The sequence below is a fragment of the Euphorbia lathyris genome, chromosome 3 (assembly GCF_963576675.1).
Source record: "Euphorbia lathyris chromosome 3, ddEupLath1.1, whole genome shotgun sequence".
NCBI lineage: Eukaryota > Viridiplantae > Streptophyta > Magnoliopsida > Malpighiales > Euphorbiaceae > Euphorbia > Euphorbia lathyris.
Genome location: NC_088912.1, coordinates 25,771,785 through 25,787,751, shown reverse-complemented (window position 1 = coordinate 25,787,751; position 15,967 = coordinate 25,771,785). Strand labels below are relative to the sequence as shown.

The 15,967-nt window shown below is 36.6% G+C and overlaps 1 protein-coding gene across 1 annotated transcript; it reads left to right on the top strand.

The window, feature by feature from the left end:
* The first annotated feature begins 2,750 nt into the window (after positions 1–2,750).
* LOC136222340 (uncharacterized) lies at positions 2,751–10,295 on the top strand. Its single transcript, XM_066009995.1, has 8 exons — positions 2,751–2,909; positions 3,008–3,565; positions 5,431–5,516; positions 5,610–5,686; positions 7,774–7,843; positions 8,663–8,753; positions 8,831–8,893; positions 9,512–10,295. Exons 1-8 carry the CDS (start codon positions 2,826–2,828, stop codon positions 10,088–10,090), a joined length of 1,608 nt encoding a protein of 535 aa, XP_065866067.1. The 5' UTR covers positions 2,751–2,825; the 3' UTR covers positions 10,091–10,295.
* The last annotated feature ends 5,672 nt before the right edge of the window (positions 10,296–15,967 follow it).

Below are 15,967 nucleotides of genomic sequence, written 5' to 3'. Positions count from 1 at the left end.
AGTTTCTCTAAAATTCAAGATTAAACCTACATACATAAATCAAAATTTTCAATAAAAATTTAATACTTAGAAAAAAAAAAATAATACTTAGAAAGAAAATTATTGATGTTAAGGTGCAATAATATGGAAAACATTGAAAATATGTAACACACCATTTTGCTAAAATGTACAGAAGAATCATTTGGGTTTTGTGATATTGCTCGCCATAGAAAGTCTTTTAGTTATAAATGTCCCGGACTGTACGAATAGTCTCCAGACCATTCCTTGTCCGTCGACTACTTAAGAAACAACTTTACGTTACAAATATGAAAACTTGTTAACCATACACAAAAGGGAATTGCATAACTACCCCAATATTCTGAGCTCAATAGTTGCCTTGTATTGAGCAGGAATTTCCATCAGTGCTGCAAGAGCAAACTCTAGCTCTTGTCTAGATTGGTCCATAGCTTTTGCCGTTATATCTGTAAAATTTACAAACTAATATGAAAAGATAGCAATCCATTAATATAAGCATTTTGAAAGAACAAAGAAAATGAAAAAAACCCATAAACCTCAATGTTATGTACATTTTAGAGCTGCTACTAACCTGGAAGTTATTGAAAGCTCGAGCGGGAATATTATCATCAAATTTGTATAGTCCGAACTTGGACACTTTATACCTGAATTGCATTCAGGCATATTTTAGTAGAATTGGGAGTTTCCTACATCCAATATGTGCATCCCCTTGCACCAAATATGACTTGAACCCTCTAAAATCTCTTAGCTCCTACAATGTTGCTGTAAAAAAGAAAAAAAAAAGAATAAACATATGCCTTTTCAAATACCTAAATAAGGAGAATTTTTATAATATATTGATTAAATTATAATTAATTTACAGCCAAATATTATCTTTTATTGCATGCAGAAAAAACATCAGATGAACAAATTGCAACTGGTGATTTTGTGATTTACTTCAGAGCATCACGAATAGAAAAAGTTAAACAATTCCATGTAAAAGTTAAATAAATTCATGTAAAAGTTGAACAAATTTAATATAATAACGAACTTAAGATGGAGTATAACCGAATTTACCTGAGAAAATTCATTTGTAAAGTAGAAAGATTATCAAATTGAAAACACAATGTATCCCAAAATAAAATCAAAGAGTGAAGCAAATTCCGAACAATCAAAACCATAAAAATTACCTCAGATCAACCTTTAATTCCCCGCAAGTTAACAAATCCCAAAACTCCATTAGGTAGAAACTCAATGGAATTCAAAATATATAATAAGAAAATTGATTGGAAATGAAGAGAACTGATGAGAAGAGAACCAAAAAAAAAACATCAAGGAAACGTAAATCAAACGAAAATTCAGGGCTTACCTGAATTATTTCCGGTTTCTTCATCTCCCTTTCTAATTTCTAACAATGATGCTCCTAAATCTGCAGAATGTAGAAATTATTGTTGAGAGAGAGGAAAACAGTTGAGAAAAGATGAAAATCAGTTTAGAGTATTGTATAGATGAGAGAGATGATCGTGAGTCGGAGAGGGAGATTTAATGGAGATAGAAAATTCAAAATAGTCAGAGATAGGGAGTGGAAGAAGTTAATGAAATCTAAAAACAGTTGAGGAAGATGGCTTGATGGTTGAGAGAATGCAGAATCGTTTCATATTTGAGAAGGATTGAGAAACAGTTGAAGGAATGAGTGCATCAACAACGTGCTACCTGTCACGGGGCCTACCGTCGGGGCCCGTGCGACGCTTACTTGTCTCCCCCGAAGTAAGCCAGCCAAGGGAACTAGATCACTCTAGCTGCAAAGATCACACGCAAGGGTTAGATAGGAACCACATATAGTGAATATAATAGCCTACATACGATACCGACATAAGGGCAACCATCTCAATCATGCACACACATGGATAACATATAGAACACTCAAGAATGAACAATACACGGATGATGTTATTCATAGATAAGCAACAGTGTTACACCACGGGTCCCATCTCGTAGTAGTAGGGGGGAAACTACTAGAGAGGGTAGACTACCAACAACCGAGTGACTGTCCAGTATGACAGGTCACTCCCCCCTATAGTGTTTTTTATGCCAACTCGAGTCCTACCGCCAATGGCTATTACAAAGCTCCCCACAACACAATAGAGTAAGTCTCTCCCCATTGTTACATAGTTTGATTACAAAGATAATCCCCCCGTACACTACCCTAATGAGAAGTGGGTGGAAAGAAGAAATAAATTAAATATGATATAAATAAATATAAATCTGAAAAATTTGAGAAAATGCCAAGTCAGCTCGAATGTTAGTTGCTTTAAGTATATAGATAAATTGATCTTTTATTTAGAATATTAAACTATCTTTTATTTTTGGTCATATTAAATCTCATGATGACAAAAAAAGTCCAGCTTTGAACATAAAACTCGATTAATCATACTTTTAAAATTTGTATTTTTCACAGTTTAAAAATAGATTTTTATATATAATGTGAGTATAGAAAAACTATAAAGCCTTTAATTTAAACTGTAAAAATATAATTTCAAACAAAGATAAAATCGTATCTATTTTTTAGTGAATTAGATTAGATGTTTATAACTAACATCATAATATATGTTAAAATAAAAATCTGAAGTTTAATTAAATAAATAAAAGATCAATGTTCCTAAAAAACGAAAAGAAAAAAAGAAGTTATTCAGGTTAATTTTGTAAATAGACGCAAAAGGGGAAAAAAAGGAAATAAAAGGAAAATCAAAGAATGGTTCGTGAAACGTAAGAAAAGCAAGGGTTTCAGCGTAAGAACCTTAAATCCTGCTTCACTATACGCCTGCAGAAAAATGCAACCTCGTTTTAATTCCGCCCCTTCTCAATTCCCTAACCAAAACCAATCTAACGGTACTAATCCTCCATTTCAATCTCAGGTACATCTCTTTCAATCTCTCTTTTTCTTTACATGATAATTGATTTTTGTTTTCTTTTAGTTTGATTTTATTTTTATTTATTTTTGCTTAATTTTTAGGGGTTTTCAGCAAATCCTGCTCTCCCAAATTTATGCAATGTCTTACAAAGTTCTATGCCATTGCAACCTCAATTGGGTGCTTTCAACCCACAATTTCCACTTCCTTTTAACAATTCCAGTTTCCCTATGCCCAATATGGCTGCTTTGATAGCTCAACAGCCTGCTTTGATGAATCAACTAGGTATGGCTTTACAAAATCATTCAAATAACATGAATACAGTCCCCATGTTTATGAATCAATTAAACTCATGTCAACCTCAAGGCCAACCCTTTGCTGTTAATTTCCCTAATTTCCCACAGCAGTTCAATCAAAATATGGCTTTTGCGAATTTACAAAATTTGATGCACAACCTTAACCCTGTTATGCCTACTCAAATGGCGAACCCTTCTCAATTCGTCAGCCCTCACCCTCAGAATCCCAACTTTTTTCCAAACCCACCATTTGCTGCTGGGAGGCAAGAAGCTAATACGAATCAGCAGAACTTTGTGGAGGAAAAGAAAATCAATCAAATGCCACAAAATCAGAACTCACGACACTCTGCGCCATTTAGAAATCAGGTAACAACATTTAAATTTTGACTTAAATGCTGATTAGCCCCTACTGTTGCTCGATGCACTTTGTCACGTATCAAACTGATTTGGGTTTTACCTATGTTCAAGTTAGTTATTTCTGTTGTTGAATTGCCGTGCCTTTGTTTATTGTCCTTTTGCATAGAGTTTGTTATTCCAGCTTTAGGATATTAGATGTAGAATTGTACTAGCTGCCATGTCAGCTAGAAGTTATCCTTCTTTATACAACTAACTTCTCTCTCTTTTGTTTGAAAGGGTGAATTCATCAATAAGAATATACAACTAACTTCTCTCTCTTCTCTTCTACTCTCTCTCACAAATCTTCCTCTCTTTCTATACCTCTCTCCCTTTTATAATTCTTCTAAATTCCTTCTGTCAGACCCACATCTGACATTGGTATTAGTATTAGTGACCTTAATCCTCAGGCCAGTCGGTGAATGGTAAACGGTTCTTACCGGCAAACCAGAGCAGCTGTACGTCGAACTCAGGAAGCGATGGAGGCAATGGAAGAACAACTCAGGGAGATCACTGCCCACTTCCATACGAGATCTGAGGTGACTGCAGAGAAACTGGAGAAGACGCAGAGCCAGTTTCAGGATGTTCAGGCCGCTCAGCAGCAAAGGATTGAATCTATTTTGATGGATGAATCACAGTTCCGGAAGGAACAGCTAGATGCTCACCAAGCCCTTGAAGATCTAATTGAAGTATTAAATGGGGCTTCCGAGTTTTCAAAAATCGATCCAGGCGGGATACCACCAGATTCGAATGGTTGAAGCAGACATCCCCAAAACGGCGTTTCGCACTCATTCCGGTTACTACGAGTTTCTTGTAATGCCCTTTGGGCTCACAAATACTCCAGCTTCCGTCCAAGGCCTGATGAGCTCCATTTTCAAGCTGTTTCTCCGGAAATTTGGTGTTGTCTTTTTTGATGATATATTGGTGTACAGTCCTTCTCTTGAATCTCATTTAGAACACCTTTAGAGTGTTTTTCAGATTCTCACAGAACATCAATTGTATGCAAAGGCATCTAACTGCGAAGTTGGGATGGATCGAATTGCTTATTTAGGGCATATTATTTCCGCAGAAGGGGTTGCTGCTGATTCATAGAAAGTCGCTGCCATGGTCAATTGGCTCTTACCCACAACTTTGAAGGGCCTACGAGGGTTTTTGGGGCTTACTGACTATTACCGCTGATTCATTCAAGGGTATGGTACTGTGTGCAGGACATTGACTGATTTATTGAAGGATCAATTTCATTGGACCAGGCTGCAACAGAAGCATTCAATGTTTTAAAGCAGTTAATGTCCAAAGCTCCTGTTCTCCCCTTGCCTGATTTCAGTTTTCCTTTTATGATTGAGTGTGATGCTAGTGGGTCTGGTGTGGGGGCTGTCTTGATGCAGAATCAGCGGCCATATGTTTCCTAACGAATGTTATTTATGACACACACACACACACACACACACACACATATATATATATATATAATGGCGTGTCACCACCGTACCTGTGTCATATTTTTTAAAGTTGCGGTTTGCCGCACCCGTACGAGTACCCGTGTCGGTGCTTCCTAGGTATATGCATATACTGCAAAAATAATCAGCAAATGGTTTTTGTGAGTCAAAAGATTTACAATAAACCCATTTTTTTCACCACATTGTTTAGGTTAACCTCTTGCTTTTTTTTTTTTTTTTTTCTGGCATATATATTAGCATAAGCCTCCAAACTTTTATGAAGTTCTGATACTTCAGGGTGTTTCTTGTACTTTCATTTATGTTTTAATTATTAATGTAGACATATTACTAATTGTTCTACAGCAACTATCAGTCAGTTTTTAACTCTTACCTTTCTTGCAGGGTAAACCTGTTAATAACGGTCAGAATAGTAGTTTGCCTTCCAACTCAAACAATTTTCCAAGAAATGGTTTCAGAAAAAACATGAAGTAAGAACATCAAAATTGGGGAGCATATTATTATTATTATCCTGCTTTTGGGTCCTATTATGCTGACCATCATCATGTTTTTGACCTCTGCAGACATCAGAAGTCTCAGTTTCCTCATTCAAATAATGGAAAGAGAAAGTTTGGAATTTCTAATGAACACAAGGGAACAGGTTTGTGGTCAAGCCTGATAGAAATCTTCATTTTGTGTTTATAAAGAATTCAGGATGCATTAATGAAGAACTTTATTGCATATTAGCACCCATTTTTCGACAGTACATGCTTTTTTTAAGATTCTCTCTGTGCGCTGTATTTTTTTTTTCTTTTATTTACTATGTGCTTGTAGTTGTATTCTTGAAAAACATGCAAGAGAAAAGAAGAGTGCAAATGTGGAATGGCTGTGGGTAATCTGTATTTACAACCTTGAGTTCGTAGTTGAGTGTTTATAACTGCATAGATGACTTGTGTATACTGTAGTGTGTCAGGTTAGTACACCACCAACAGAAAGAATTAGAAGTTTTTAGAAAGGATTGAGATTGGAATTAGAGAGAATAGACAGAAATTAGAAGAGAGGATACTAAGAAGGGAGAAGGTAGTGAAGATTAATAATTCTCATTGATAATAAACCTTGACAGATGCATGACCTAATTAGGCTAAGGGATAGTACAGCTGACGCAGCAGGCCAGTACTTGCATTCCTTAGTTGGAATAACAATCTCCTAACAAACTAGAAAACGACAAATAAAATAGAATAATCAAAACAGCAAGGATAACAAATAACAGATTAATTCATTGAATAATGTCACTTTTAGTCCTACTTCTTATGTCTACGCTGATATATGACATAGTGTAACTGTGTAACCTGACATGTCTAATAGACCTAAATATAGCGTTGAATTGATGAATGACTAAGCTTGTGCACATCACTTGAAGTCTCATCCAGGATTGCTCATATTGCCCTGCCTCATTGTCAAGTGGAGATGGAGCCTTGTCATAATATTAAGGGTAAATTTCAAAAAAAACCCCTGTGGTTTCACTTTTTTGCCAAAAAAGGACTGTGGTTTTTTTCGTTTCAAATACAGGACTGTGGTTTATTCCGTTACACTATTTACGGATTTGGTGAAGATGCTGTTAATTTGCTGACGTGGCTGAAGGGCAATTATGGGTTTTTAAAAAAATTAGGGTAAATTTAAAAAAAAAACCTGTGGTTTCACTTTTTTGCAGAAAAAGGACTATGGTTTTTTTTCTTTTCAAATACAGGACTGTGATTTATTCTTTACACTATTTACGGATTTGGTGAAAATGTCGTTTATTTGCTAACGTGGCTGAAGAGTAAATATGGATTTTTAAAAAAATTGATCAATAAATTTTTTATAACTATTTTGGGTCTACAATATTTACCGATGAATTTTTTATAACTAACGGTAAAACGTTGTTGCCGTGTGACCAGAGGTCACGGGTTCGAGTCTTAGGAGCGGCCTCTTGCCAATTAAATTGGGACCCCTCCCCGGACCCTCGCTCAGCGGGGACGCGTAATGCGACCGGGCCGCCTTTTTTTTTTTTTTATTTTTATTTTGTGGCTACAATATTGACTATAAAATCTCACATGAGCGCAATCTCACATGGTTGTTCAAGGCCTTTTATAGTCAATTTTTTTAAAAAACTCATATTTGCCCTTCAGCCACGTCTGCAAATAAACGACATCTTCACCAAATCCGTAAATAGTGTAATGAAATAAATCACAGTCCTGTATTTGAAAAGAAAAAAACCACAATCCTTTTTCTGCAAAAAAGTGAAACCACAGGGTTTTTTTAAAAAAAATTTATCCCAATTTTTTTAAAAACCCATAATTGCCCTTCAGCCACGTCAGCAAATTAACGACATCTTCACCAAATCCGTAAATAGTGTAACGGAATAAACCACAGTCCTGTATTTGAAACGAAAAAAACCACAGTCCTTTTTTGGCAAAAAAGTGAAACCACAGGGTTTTTTTTTGAAATTTACCCTAATATTAACCTTCCATATCTCAGTTATTGATTTAGAATTTACAGAATTGTTCTCATTATTCTCTTTTGTATGACCGATGATGTCATTTTCCTTTCTCTCATATGCTTAACACACATGACGGACCGAGAAACATGGAAGAAGCTCCAGAAAAGTTAATATACTTTGTGAATCTTTGTCGTGAAACCCTGAAAGTTGCTGTAGAATGTCTTATCACTGTGTTTGGTTTCTTATAATTTTCCTTAAAAATTTATTAGGGTCTAGCTCTGAGAGGGCAGCAAAATCAGGTCGCACTGATTCTACAGAGCAAGCTGGAGAAAGAAAAAGGTAATTTCTGTGTAATCTCTCAGCAAATTTGAAGAAAGAGCTGTGCTAAGTTGATCTTTATTCTTTTGTAGTTACTCTTAACTTCCTTAAATGAAATGTACAAATGCTTTCATATAAAGAGAGATAGAGAAAGGGCATTTTGTAGGAACCGAGGATACAGTAAGCTGTTTGATTGCAATTTGTAGATAATTTCCATGTGATTCTGAATATATCTATAAGGCTCAGTTTTTATTTCATTACTTGTTTTTATGTCAACTCTTCAATCAAGTATTGCTGTAGTGATGGGAGCAAGATATCTTGACTCTATGCAGATTCGGGATTGTTCAAAATGCCTGACCTAAGGTATTGTTTGGGCTTGAATATCCAGTTCCTGGTCACGGCGGAATTGTGTGTGTGAAACTGGAAATTGAGTACCATTTTTTGAGTGTTCTTAATTTGTAACTAACCAAGATGGAGGGTCATGAATTTTTTTCTTTGCCCGAGAGAAATATGGTTCAGTACTTTCCCCTGATATGAAGAAGAAAACAGTGCTCTAGAATAAAAGAGGCCAATACTGTTACATCACTTTACAAGGAAAGGAGAAACAGAAGTTTTTATGTCTTTCATGTTCAAGGATATATGAGATTTTTCAGATTTGCATATTTTACCTTCCTAGTTTTTCAGTTTAGGCTTGTGATTACATGGTAGCTATGATCATTCTTGAAATTTAGCACCTTTTTATTTATTGCTTGATTGTTATTGAAATCTGAAACTATTTTCTTTGTGGAGTGTCTATCTTTGTATGATTTTCATTATTTATTTTTCATTGAACATGAGAAGGTCGTATGCTGTAACCTATACGGAACAAGAAATTAAATTATGGCGTGAAGAACGTAAGAAGAACCACCCATCAAATGCCACCATCAAGAAGGTCTGTTTTTCCTGTTATATGTGATTGCCATTATTTAAGTCAAATGTATGTCCTAATACTAACCTTACCTCTTCCAGAAGCATACTGAAACAATCACAAATTCTGAGGTTATCAGTGAAGAGGCTAAACTCCGTCGAGAGGTATTTTACATTTAAATGCATATACTTCCCTGATTATTTGTAATGTGATTGATTCACGAACTTGAAGGCAATGCATTTGTTGCAAGCTTTCAAGAACAGCACCATTTTGTCAGGATTCTTTTTCCTTCATACATGGATGTTCTGCAATTTCAAGAAGTATGTAGCTCTAGCTTAAAGTCTAAGGGCATGGAATTTATAATCTTCTTCCATTCAGTATGTGCATGCCAGTGAGCTGTAGCATCCAGTTCTACATCTTATCTTATTTGTAAACTTCTTATTCCGTGACAAAAAAAATTTAATCAGCTGGACTGGATATAATCTTCATATTTCTCCTCCAGCTATTATGCTCAATCAATAATTTAAATTAAATAGGTTTCTGTAATATAAGAGCTGTTGATAGATAGTGAATGGTAATTTGACATTTCAAAGGCACCACTGTTGCAATAAGTAGAACATGCTGTTTAAATTTGTTGAAATGCTTTGATATATATATTTAGATTGGAAGGTTGATTGAGATAGTGAATGAACTGCTACGAACATTGACTGCTGCACTTATCTTTTTACACTATAAAAGCATATTTCAACTGTTCGATAATTTGCTGAAAATGTTGTATGCAGCAACTCAAGGAAATCTTGGCAAAGCAGGCAGAGTTGGGAGTTGAGGTTGCGGAAGTACCATCTCATTACCTCTGTGAGTCAGAGAAACAAGTGAATCACCGGGAAGATAATAGAAACAGTTTTGGTAAGAGCAGGAACTCCTGGAACAAGAATGATAAAAGAGGAAGACGTAACAAAAGAGATCGATTTGGCAAGAAGAAAACATCAGCAAACAAGGATCCATTGACGATGTCCCCCTTCAACAAAAAGGAGCAGACACTTCTGCAGAAGCTTCTGAGTGCAGATGCAAAGAGAGATAAGCTCCGGTTGTTGCAGGTCTTTAGGTTTATGGTGGTGAACAAGTTCTTCGATGGCTTCCCAGAAAAGACTTTGGAGTTTCCGCAAATAATAGTTAAGGAAGAAGAGAAGGAATCAGGAAAATCCCAAGTTTCTGGGAAGGATTTTTCCAAAATCGGCAACAAGAAAACAGTTGAAAATGTTGGCGATGCTAAAGTGGAAAGAGAGATGTGTTATGGTGAGGTTGTCGAGGAAAATAAGAGAATTGTAGAAGAAGAAGAAGAGGGAGAAATCATCAACTGATATTGCCTCTTGTTTCATTGTTGCTAAGCGTGTATTATAGAAACTCTTTTTTTTTAGAACAAACCTTGTATTAATTAAGAAATTAGAGAAGCATCAGAACAACGCTTAATTAAAGTGGATTATGTTAACATTATTACCCCACAGCTAAAAGAATCGCTCTCTCAACCTTGGAAGAATGCATTGATTATCAAATTGATGGATATGATGGATATCGGGCATGGTTATCATCTTGTTAAATTTAAGAATGCCGATTGATAGAGACAAGGTTGTGCAGGAGACCTTGGACTGTTTATCTAGGGACACTATTTAATGGTGAAGACTTGGTCCCCACGACTTCCAGCTTTCGAAAGATCAGGTTAATTTGATTTTGGTCTAGATTCCGTTTCCTGGTTTACCAATGTAATACTTTAAGAACTTATTGATGTCTATAGCCAACACTCTTGGGAAAGCCTAGTGTGGATAAAAACACCTCTTTGTTGTCCAGTTTTGACTTGATGAATTGTACCATGTTGAATACGGAGGAGTGCATGTTATGTGTACCGGTTGTGGTATTTATGGCCACACTAAAGATGCTTGCTTCAATTTGAGTATGTTACGTTGGAAAAAAAATAAGAATATCATGATGGAGAAAGTAGATGTTCAAAATGCTGATAGTAACCCAATTTAGGGGCTGTTAGGTTGCTTCTTTTCGATCTCCTGTTTATCTTTTCACTTTGAAAATGAGAGTTTTAGGGGTTGGGTTAGACACTTCTTGTTTGCTTTTTGTACCTGAAAAATATCTTTTTATAAAAGAAGGGAATCCCTGTTTTTTTGAAAAAAAATAGTCTTTTCAAACAGCAAACCGGAACAGGAAACAATAATAGTAAACAACAGGTAAAACAAATGGACCCTTACAGAAGAGGTGAGCTCTCAAGTTGAGGAGGAGAAAGCACGTGACTACGGGCCTTGGATGATGGTTATGAGGAGAAAATATTCTTCCCGTGCCAAGAATAATGACAAGGATAGTGTTGGAAGGGGTTCTAAGCTTTTCCCTCTAATGGATTGAGTTGTTGATAATATTAGCAAGGGGAAGGAGCACGTCGTTGGTGTCGAGCTTCTTTCTTGGGACACAAGCTTTGATAATATGGATAGTGCTAGTGGAGGCCCTCTGTAGGTCTTTTAAGTTCTCTAATGTAGAGGGTGTGAAAATGAAGGGTTTCGGTGGTGGTATGTGGCTGTTTTGGCACAATGATAGTGTCACTATCAATGTTCAAAAAAAATTCCAATTCCTGCATTGTTCCATTATTTGCTTGGACAATACGCTTTCTGACTTGGATTTTTAATGACTTTTGTCTATGTGAGACTGCAAACTCATTTGATTTTTTTAGGGAAGATATGCTTAATCTATTGAGAATAAAATGAGAGAAAACCGATTAAGGTGGTTTGACCATGTGAGACGTAGAGCGCTTGATGCGCCGGTTAGGAGAACCGAAGAGTGGCAAAGGGATGTAGTGGTGAGGGGTAGGGGAAGACCTAAGCAAACTTGGAGGAGAGTGATCGAGAGTGATATGAGTTTACTGGGAATTTAGGAAAATATGGTAGTGGATAGGATGGAGTGGAGGGAGCGAATTTGTGTCGCTGACACGACTTGATTTCACGGTTTTATATGATGGTTCATGTTAGCCGATCCCGAATCATTTCGGGACTAAGGCTTTATTGTTGTTGTTGTATATGCTTAATCTATCTTACTCTGTTGTGTGTAATTGGATGGTGATGGGGAACTTCAACTGTATAAAGGCGGTGGAGGAAAAACAAAGGGGCTCCCAATGTGTGCTTGATAGATGTAGTCTTTTTTCAAATTGGATTAACATGATGCAGTTTGTATATCTTGGCTTTACAGGGCCACCATTTACCTAAAGGGTCCACTAACATATATGTATGTATATAATTCATTTTGAATTCAAAAATTGATACTTTAAGGTATTCTTTAGTATGTTACTAGAAAACATGTCTCACATAATCGATAACCTTCTTACAATTTATATAATTAATAAGAACTGTCCGATCTGAACTAAATTTTTTTTCCTAAAAATACTTAAAGTATTATCCGATCACGTGGATCAATATCCACCGTTCCCCAAAATCAGTACGATGAAGGTGAGAATCCTTAGATCTTGTGAAGCGGTTACATAAAGGACATTTGATATATGACAGGGTGTGACGTCCCACACCATAACGGTTTAAAAGGTCTCATGACCGATCAATGGACAACACCTGTGTGATGAGTTACTAGGTCACACGTTTTTCAAGATTACAACAACTACCCTTGATTCTATTATATATAAAAAAAATGTGAGGCTTCCTAAAAAGTATGTTATTTCACAGTCACCAATATTCTTACCGTCTTCAATCATCCTAAAACATTTACTAACTTGGACTCCGGCTTCTCTCTACGGTTACCTTCTTTTAGATCATCCAGAAAGCTATTAGATGATGACACATATTCACTGGTATCAATAGATATCTGTAAATTATATAAGACAAAAATAAGATTCAGATAACCATTGGAATAAGTTTGTTATCATCGCTATTTGTATGATTCAACATATAAATGGTGATTAATTTCATTCAACTCCACCAAATTAGAAAGGTGTGAATAGGAGAAACGAACAATAATAAGTGGTTGAATTCTTTCAACCTTTCCAGCTTGTTTTGTCATAATTCCTTTACTTAAGTAGGCTTAGCTTGGTGCTAATTTTATATCCGCTATGCCAATGGTTACTGATATGTCAAATATAAATTTGCCACGTGATACTACAGACATCCAAATCTATCCTTCAGAAAATAAAATATGAAACTCCTTATTTTATAACACGCGAGCTAAACGACGGTGTACTAAAAGATTGACTGGGGAGACATCACAAGACAGCGTTAAGAATCCAGATGTTTCCATAACTATTTAAGGTTCTGGAAAACACGGGCCAAATAGTCTTGAAAGATATCAAGCTTCGATATCTGGGCTCACACTCTCCTATCAACAGGAGAAACGTAGTCCACCTCGCTCCACGATCCATAACTGACTTCTCAGCTCAACAACAGTATAGATAGAGTAAGCTCATCTCGAGTAAAGAAGGTTCATAACGCATTTACATTATAACTTCAAATTACTGCTTATGGTCATCTTTCGATCTTCTCAACAAACTGACTTAGTCATCAGAGCGGTTTCTCTATGCAAACGCCCCCTTGCTTCTTGTGCATTCGCAAGTTGACACGTGGACTTACAAGATCCAACTATGTCAACTATTAAAGTTCAAAACTTAATAAAAGTCATTTAACTTTACACTTTTTTAACATTATAGCTATTAAACTTTAATTAGCGTCTAAAAATGATTGTTGATGACCTAAAAATAATTTTTTTTAACGAATTGATGATATTCTAAGAAATTTTAATTCTTCAACTTTTTTGTTTTGAGGCCATTTATGTATTTTTTGGTTGGAAAAGAGAAACTGAATGTTTAGAGAGAGAAAGATCCGGAAATGATGATTTTGAAAAATAAAAAATGTGGTTCTGTAATAAATGCAGTTTTAAATAACTTTAATTCTTGGGTGTTTCTATTTTGAGGTCATTAACGATCATTTTAAGGCGTGAATTGAAATTTAGTAACTATAATATTAGAAACCGTAAAGTTGAGTGACTTTTATATTACGTTTTAAAGTTTATTGATACATCGTAAAAATAAGTAAAGTTCCGTTACTATGGATATAATTTACCCTAAACAATGATTACATGTGATTTTTTTTTGGAATGAGAATCACAATAAAGCATGGTGATACTATTATTTTGATTATAGTGGAATTTTTTTTTGGTTATAGTGGATTGAATTCACGATGTTATCGTTTTAAAATACCGTTATTAATTTCATATGAATTTGTTGTATATTTTATAATATAAAATAAAGTTATTACTATAACTTTTTTAATAATCATATTTTTTAAAAGGGAATTGAATTAATGACCCACTAACGGGCAAAGAATGTTAATTACAGAAGATAAAAAACTTGGAACACGATCAAAAACTACGGGACTGTTAGCTAAGCGGGATTCCCTTGCAAGAGCGTGGGCGATTCCGTTAGCCTGTCGCCGAACAAATGTGACTGAGTAACAGTCATTCGAAGAAAGAATAAACCGACATTGTTGAACTAAGTCTCCAAACTCAGTTAGATCCTCACTTGATGAATTAATTGCGTCTACCACAATCTTGGCATCTGATTCAAATATAACTTTAACGTGGTTCCGTTCCTCCGCCCATTGTAATGCATCCAGCACCGCCCGAGCTTCTCTTTCTCTGATCGGGGGAATTCCTTCCAGGCCACGGATTCGAGCGGCAATGAAACATCCGCTTTCATCTCTGATTACTGCACTGATCCCTCCTTTCCCTTCATTTTCGAACACCGCGGCGTCCACATTACACTTTAGGAAGTCTCGGGGAGGCACATGCCATAATCTGCAAATTGAATCTGCGTTCTGTTGCTGCGTTTGATGAACATTCAATCTGCATTTGCGCCTCAGCTGTTTCCAATCTGATAGAACCTCTAATGCTGATCTGATTGTATTAACTGGCGAAATGATAATATTATTCCACAATTTCTCATTACGGTGACGCCAAATTGCCCATAGCAGCATTAAGACTCTATCGCCCTGATCTGCAGATGCCGCACGGATGAATCGGAAGATTAAATCGCTAAAATTATCTGTAGCATCAGCACATGCGGTCAGAGATTGCAGCATACCAGTATCCCTCCATATGTCCTGTGCAAATCGGCATTCCCAAAATAGATGCCAGGCGTCCTCTACATCTCCATAGCAGATGATACATTCCGTTTCAATTGGAACACCTCGTTGTTGCAGCCGAACTCTCGTTGGAAGACACTTCCTACACATACGCCATATGCAGTAACGAACTTTGAAGGGAACATTAGCTTTCCATATCTTCAACCAATCTCCTTCCTCCTCATACTCTGTCATAGGCGCAAGTTTTTCTACTAACAGGCGATAGGCGGACTTGACAGAATATTTACCATCCTTCGAACCATTCCATATTTTTGAGTCCGCTTTATTGTGGTTCCTGACCTCAATTTTCAGTATTTCTGAAACATCCCGCTCCTGAAAGAATTCCTCTAGCAGCTCCCTATCCCATTCAACAGTATTATGAATGAACATATCGCATACCTTGAGATCAAGATGGGGTTCCGGAGCAGCAGACTCAATTTTGCAATTATTTACATCCTTCAACCAAGGATCCAGCCATACCTTCACGGATTTACCGTCACCAATCTTCCACCGGAAGCCTTCCTTCAACACTATCTGAGAATGCCAAATGCTCCTCCAAATATAACTCGGAGAATGCCCTAACCGGGCCGAGAGAAAATCCCCTCTTGGGTAATATTTAGCTCTGAAAACACGACTAACGAGGGCATTGGGTTATGTCATAAGACGCCACCCTTGCTTTCCCAGTAATGCCAAATTAAAGGCAGTGAAATCTCTAAAACTTAATCCGCCTAGACACTTAGTAACACATAGCTTGTCCCACTTCAACCAATTGATTGACCTCTCTCCACCCGGTTTATTACCCCACCAAAATGAGTTTAGCATGCGTTGAAGCTCCTCTGCGGTGGAACTAGGCAACAGAAAAGCCCCCATATAGTACACCGGAAGGGCTTGTCCAGCGGATCTAATGAGAGTGGCTCTCCCGGCTTTGGATACATGTTTGCCTCTCCATTTCTGCAGCTTATTCCAAAGCCTATCCTTCAAGTGAGCGAAGATCGCTCGTTTAGACCTGCCTACTAATGACGGAAGACCAAGGTACCGGCCAGTCGAAAGAGGATTAGAGATTCCCAG

Bases quoted from the DNA above. Each gene is read 5' to 3' on its own strand.
- LOC136222340 (XM_066009995.1), top strand. From the start codon at position 2,826: ATGCAACCTCGTTTTAATTCCGCCCCTTCTCAATTCCCTAACCAAAAC. The intron at 2,910-3,007 runs GTACATCTCTTT...CTTAATTTTTAG, and splicing joins ATCCTCCATTTCAATCTCAG to GGGTTTTCAGCAAATCCTGC. The intron at 8,754-8,830 runs GTCTGTTTTTCC...TACCTCTTCCAG, and splicing joins CAAATGCCACCATCAAGAAG to AAGCATACTGAAACAATCAC.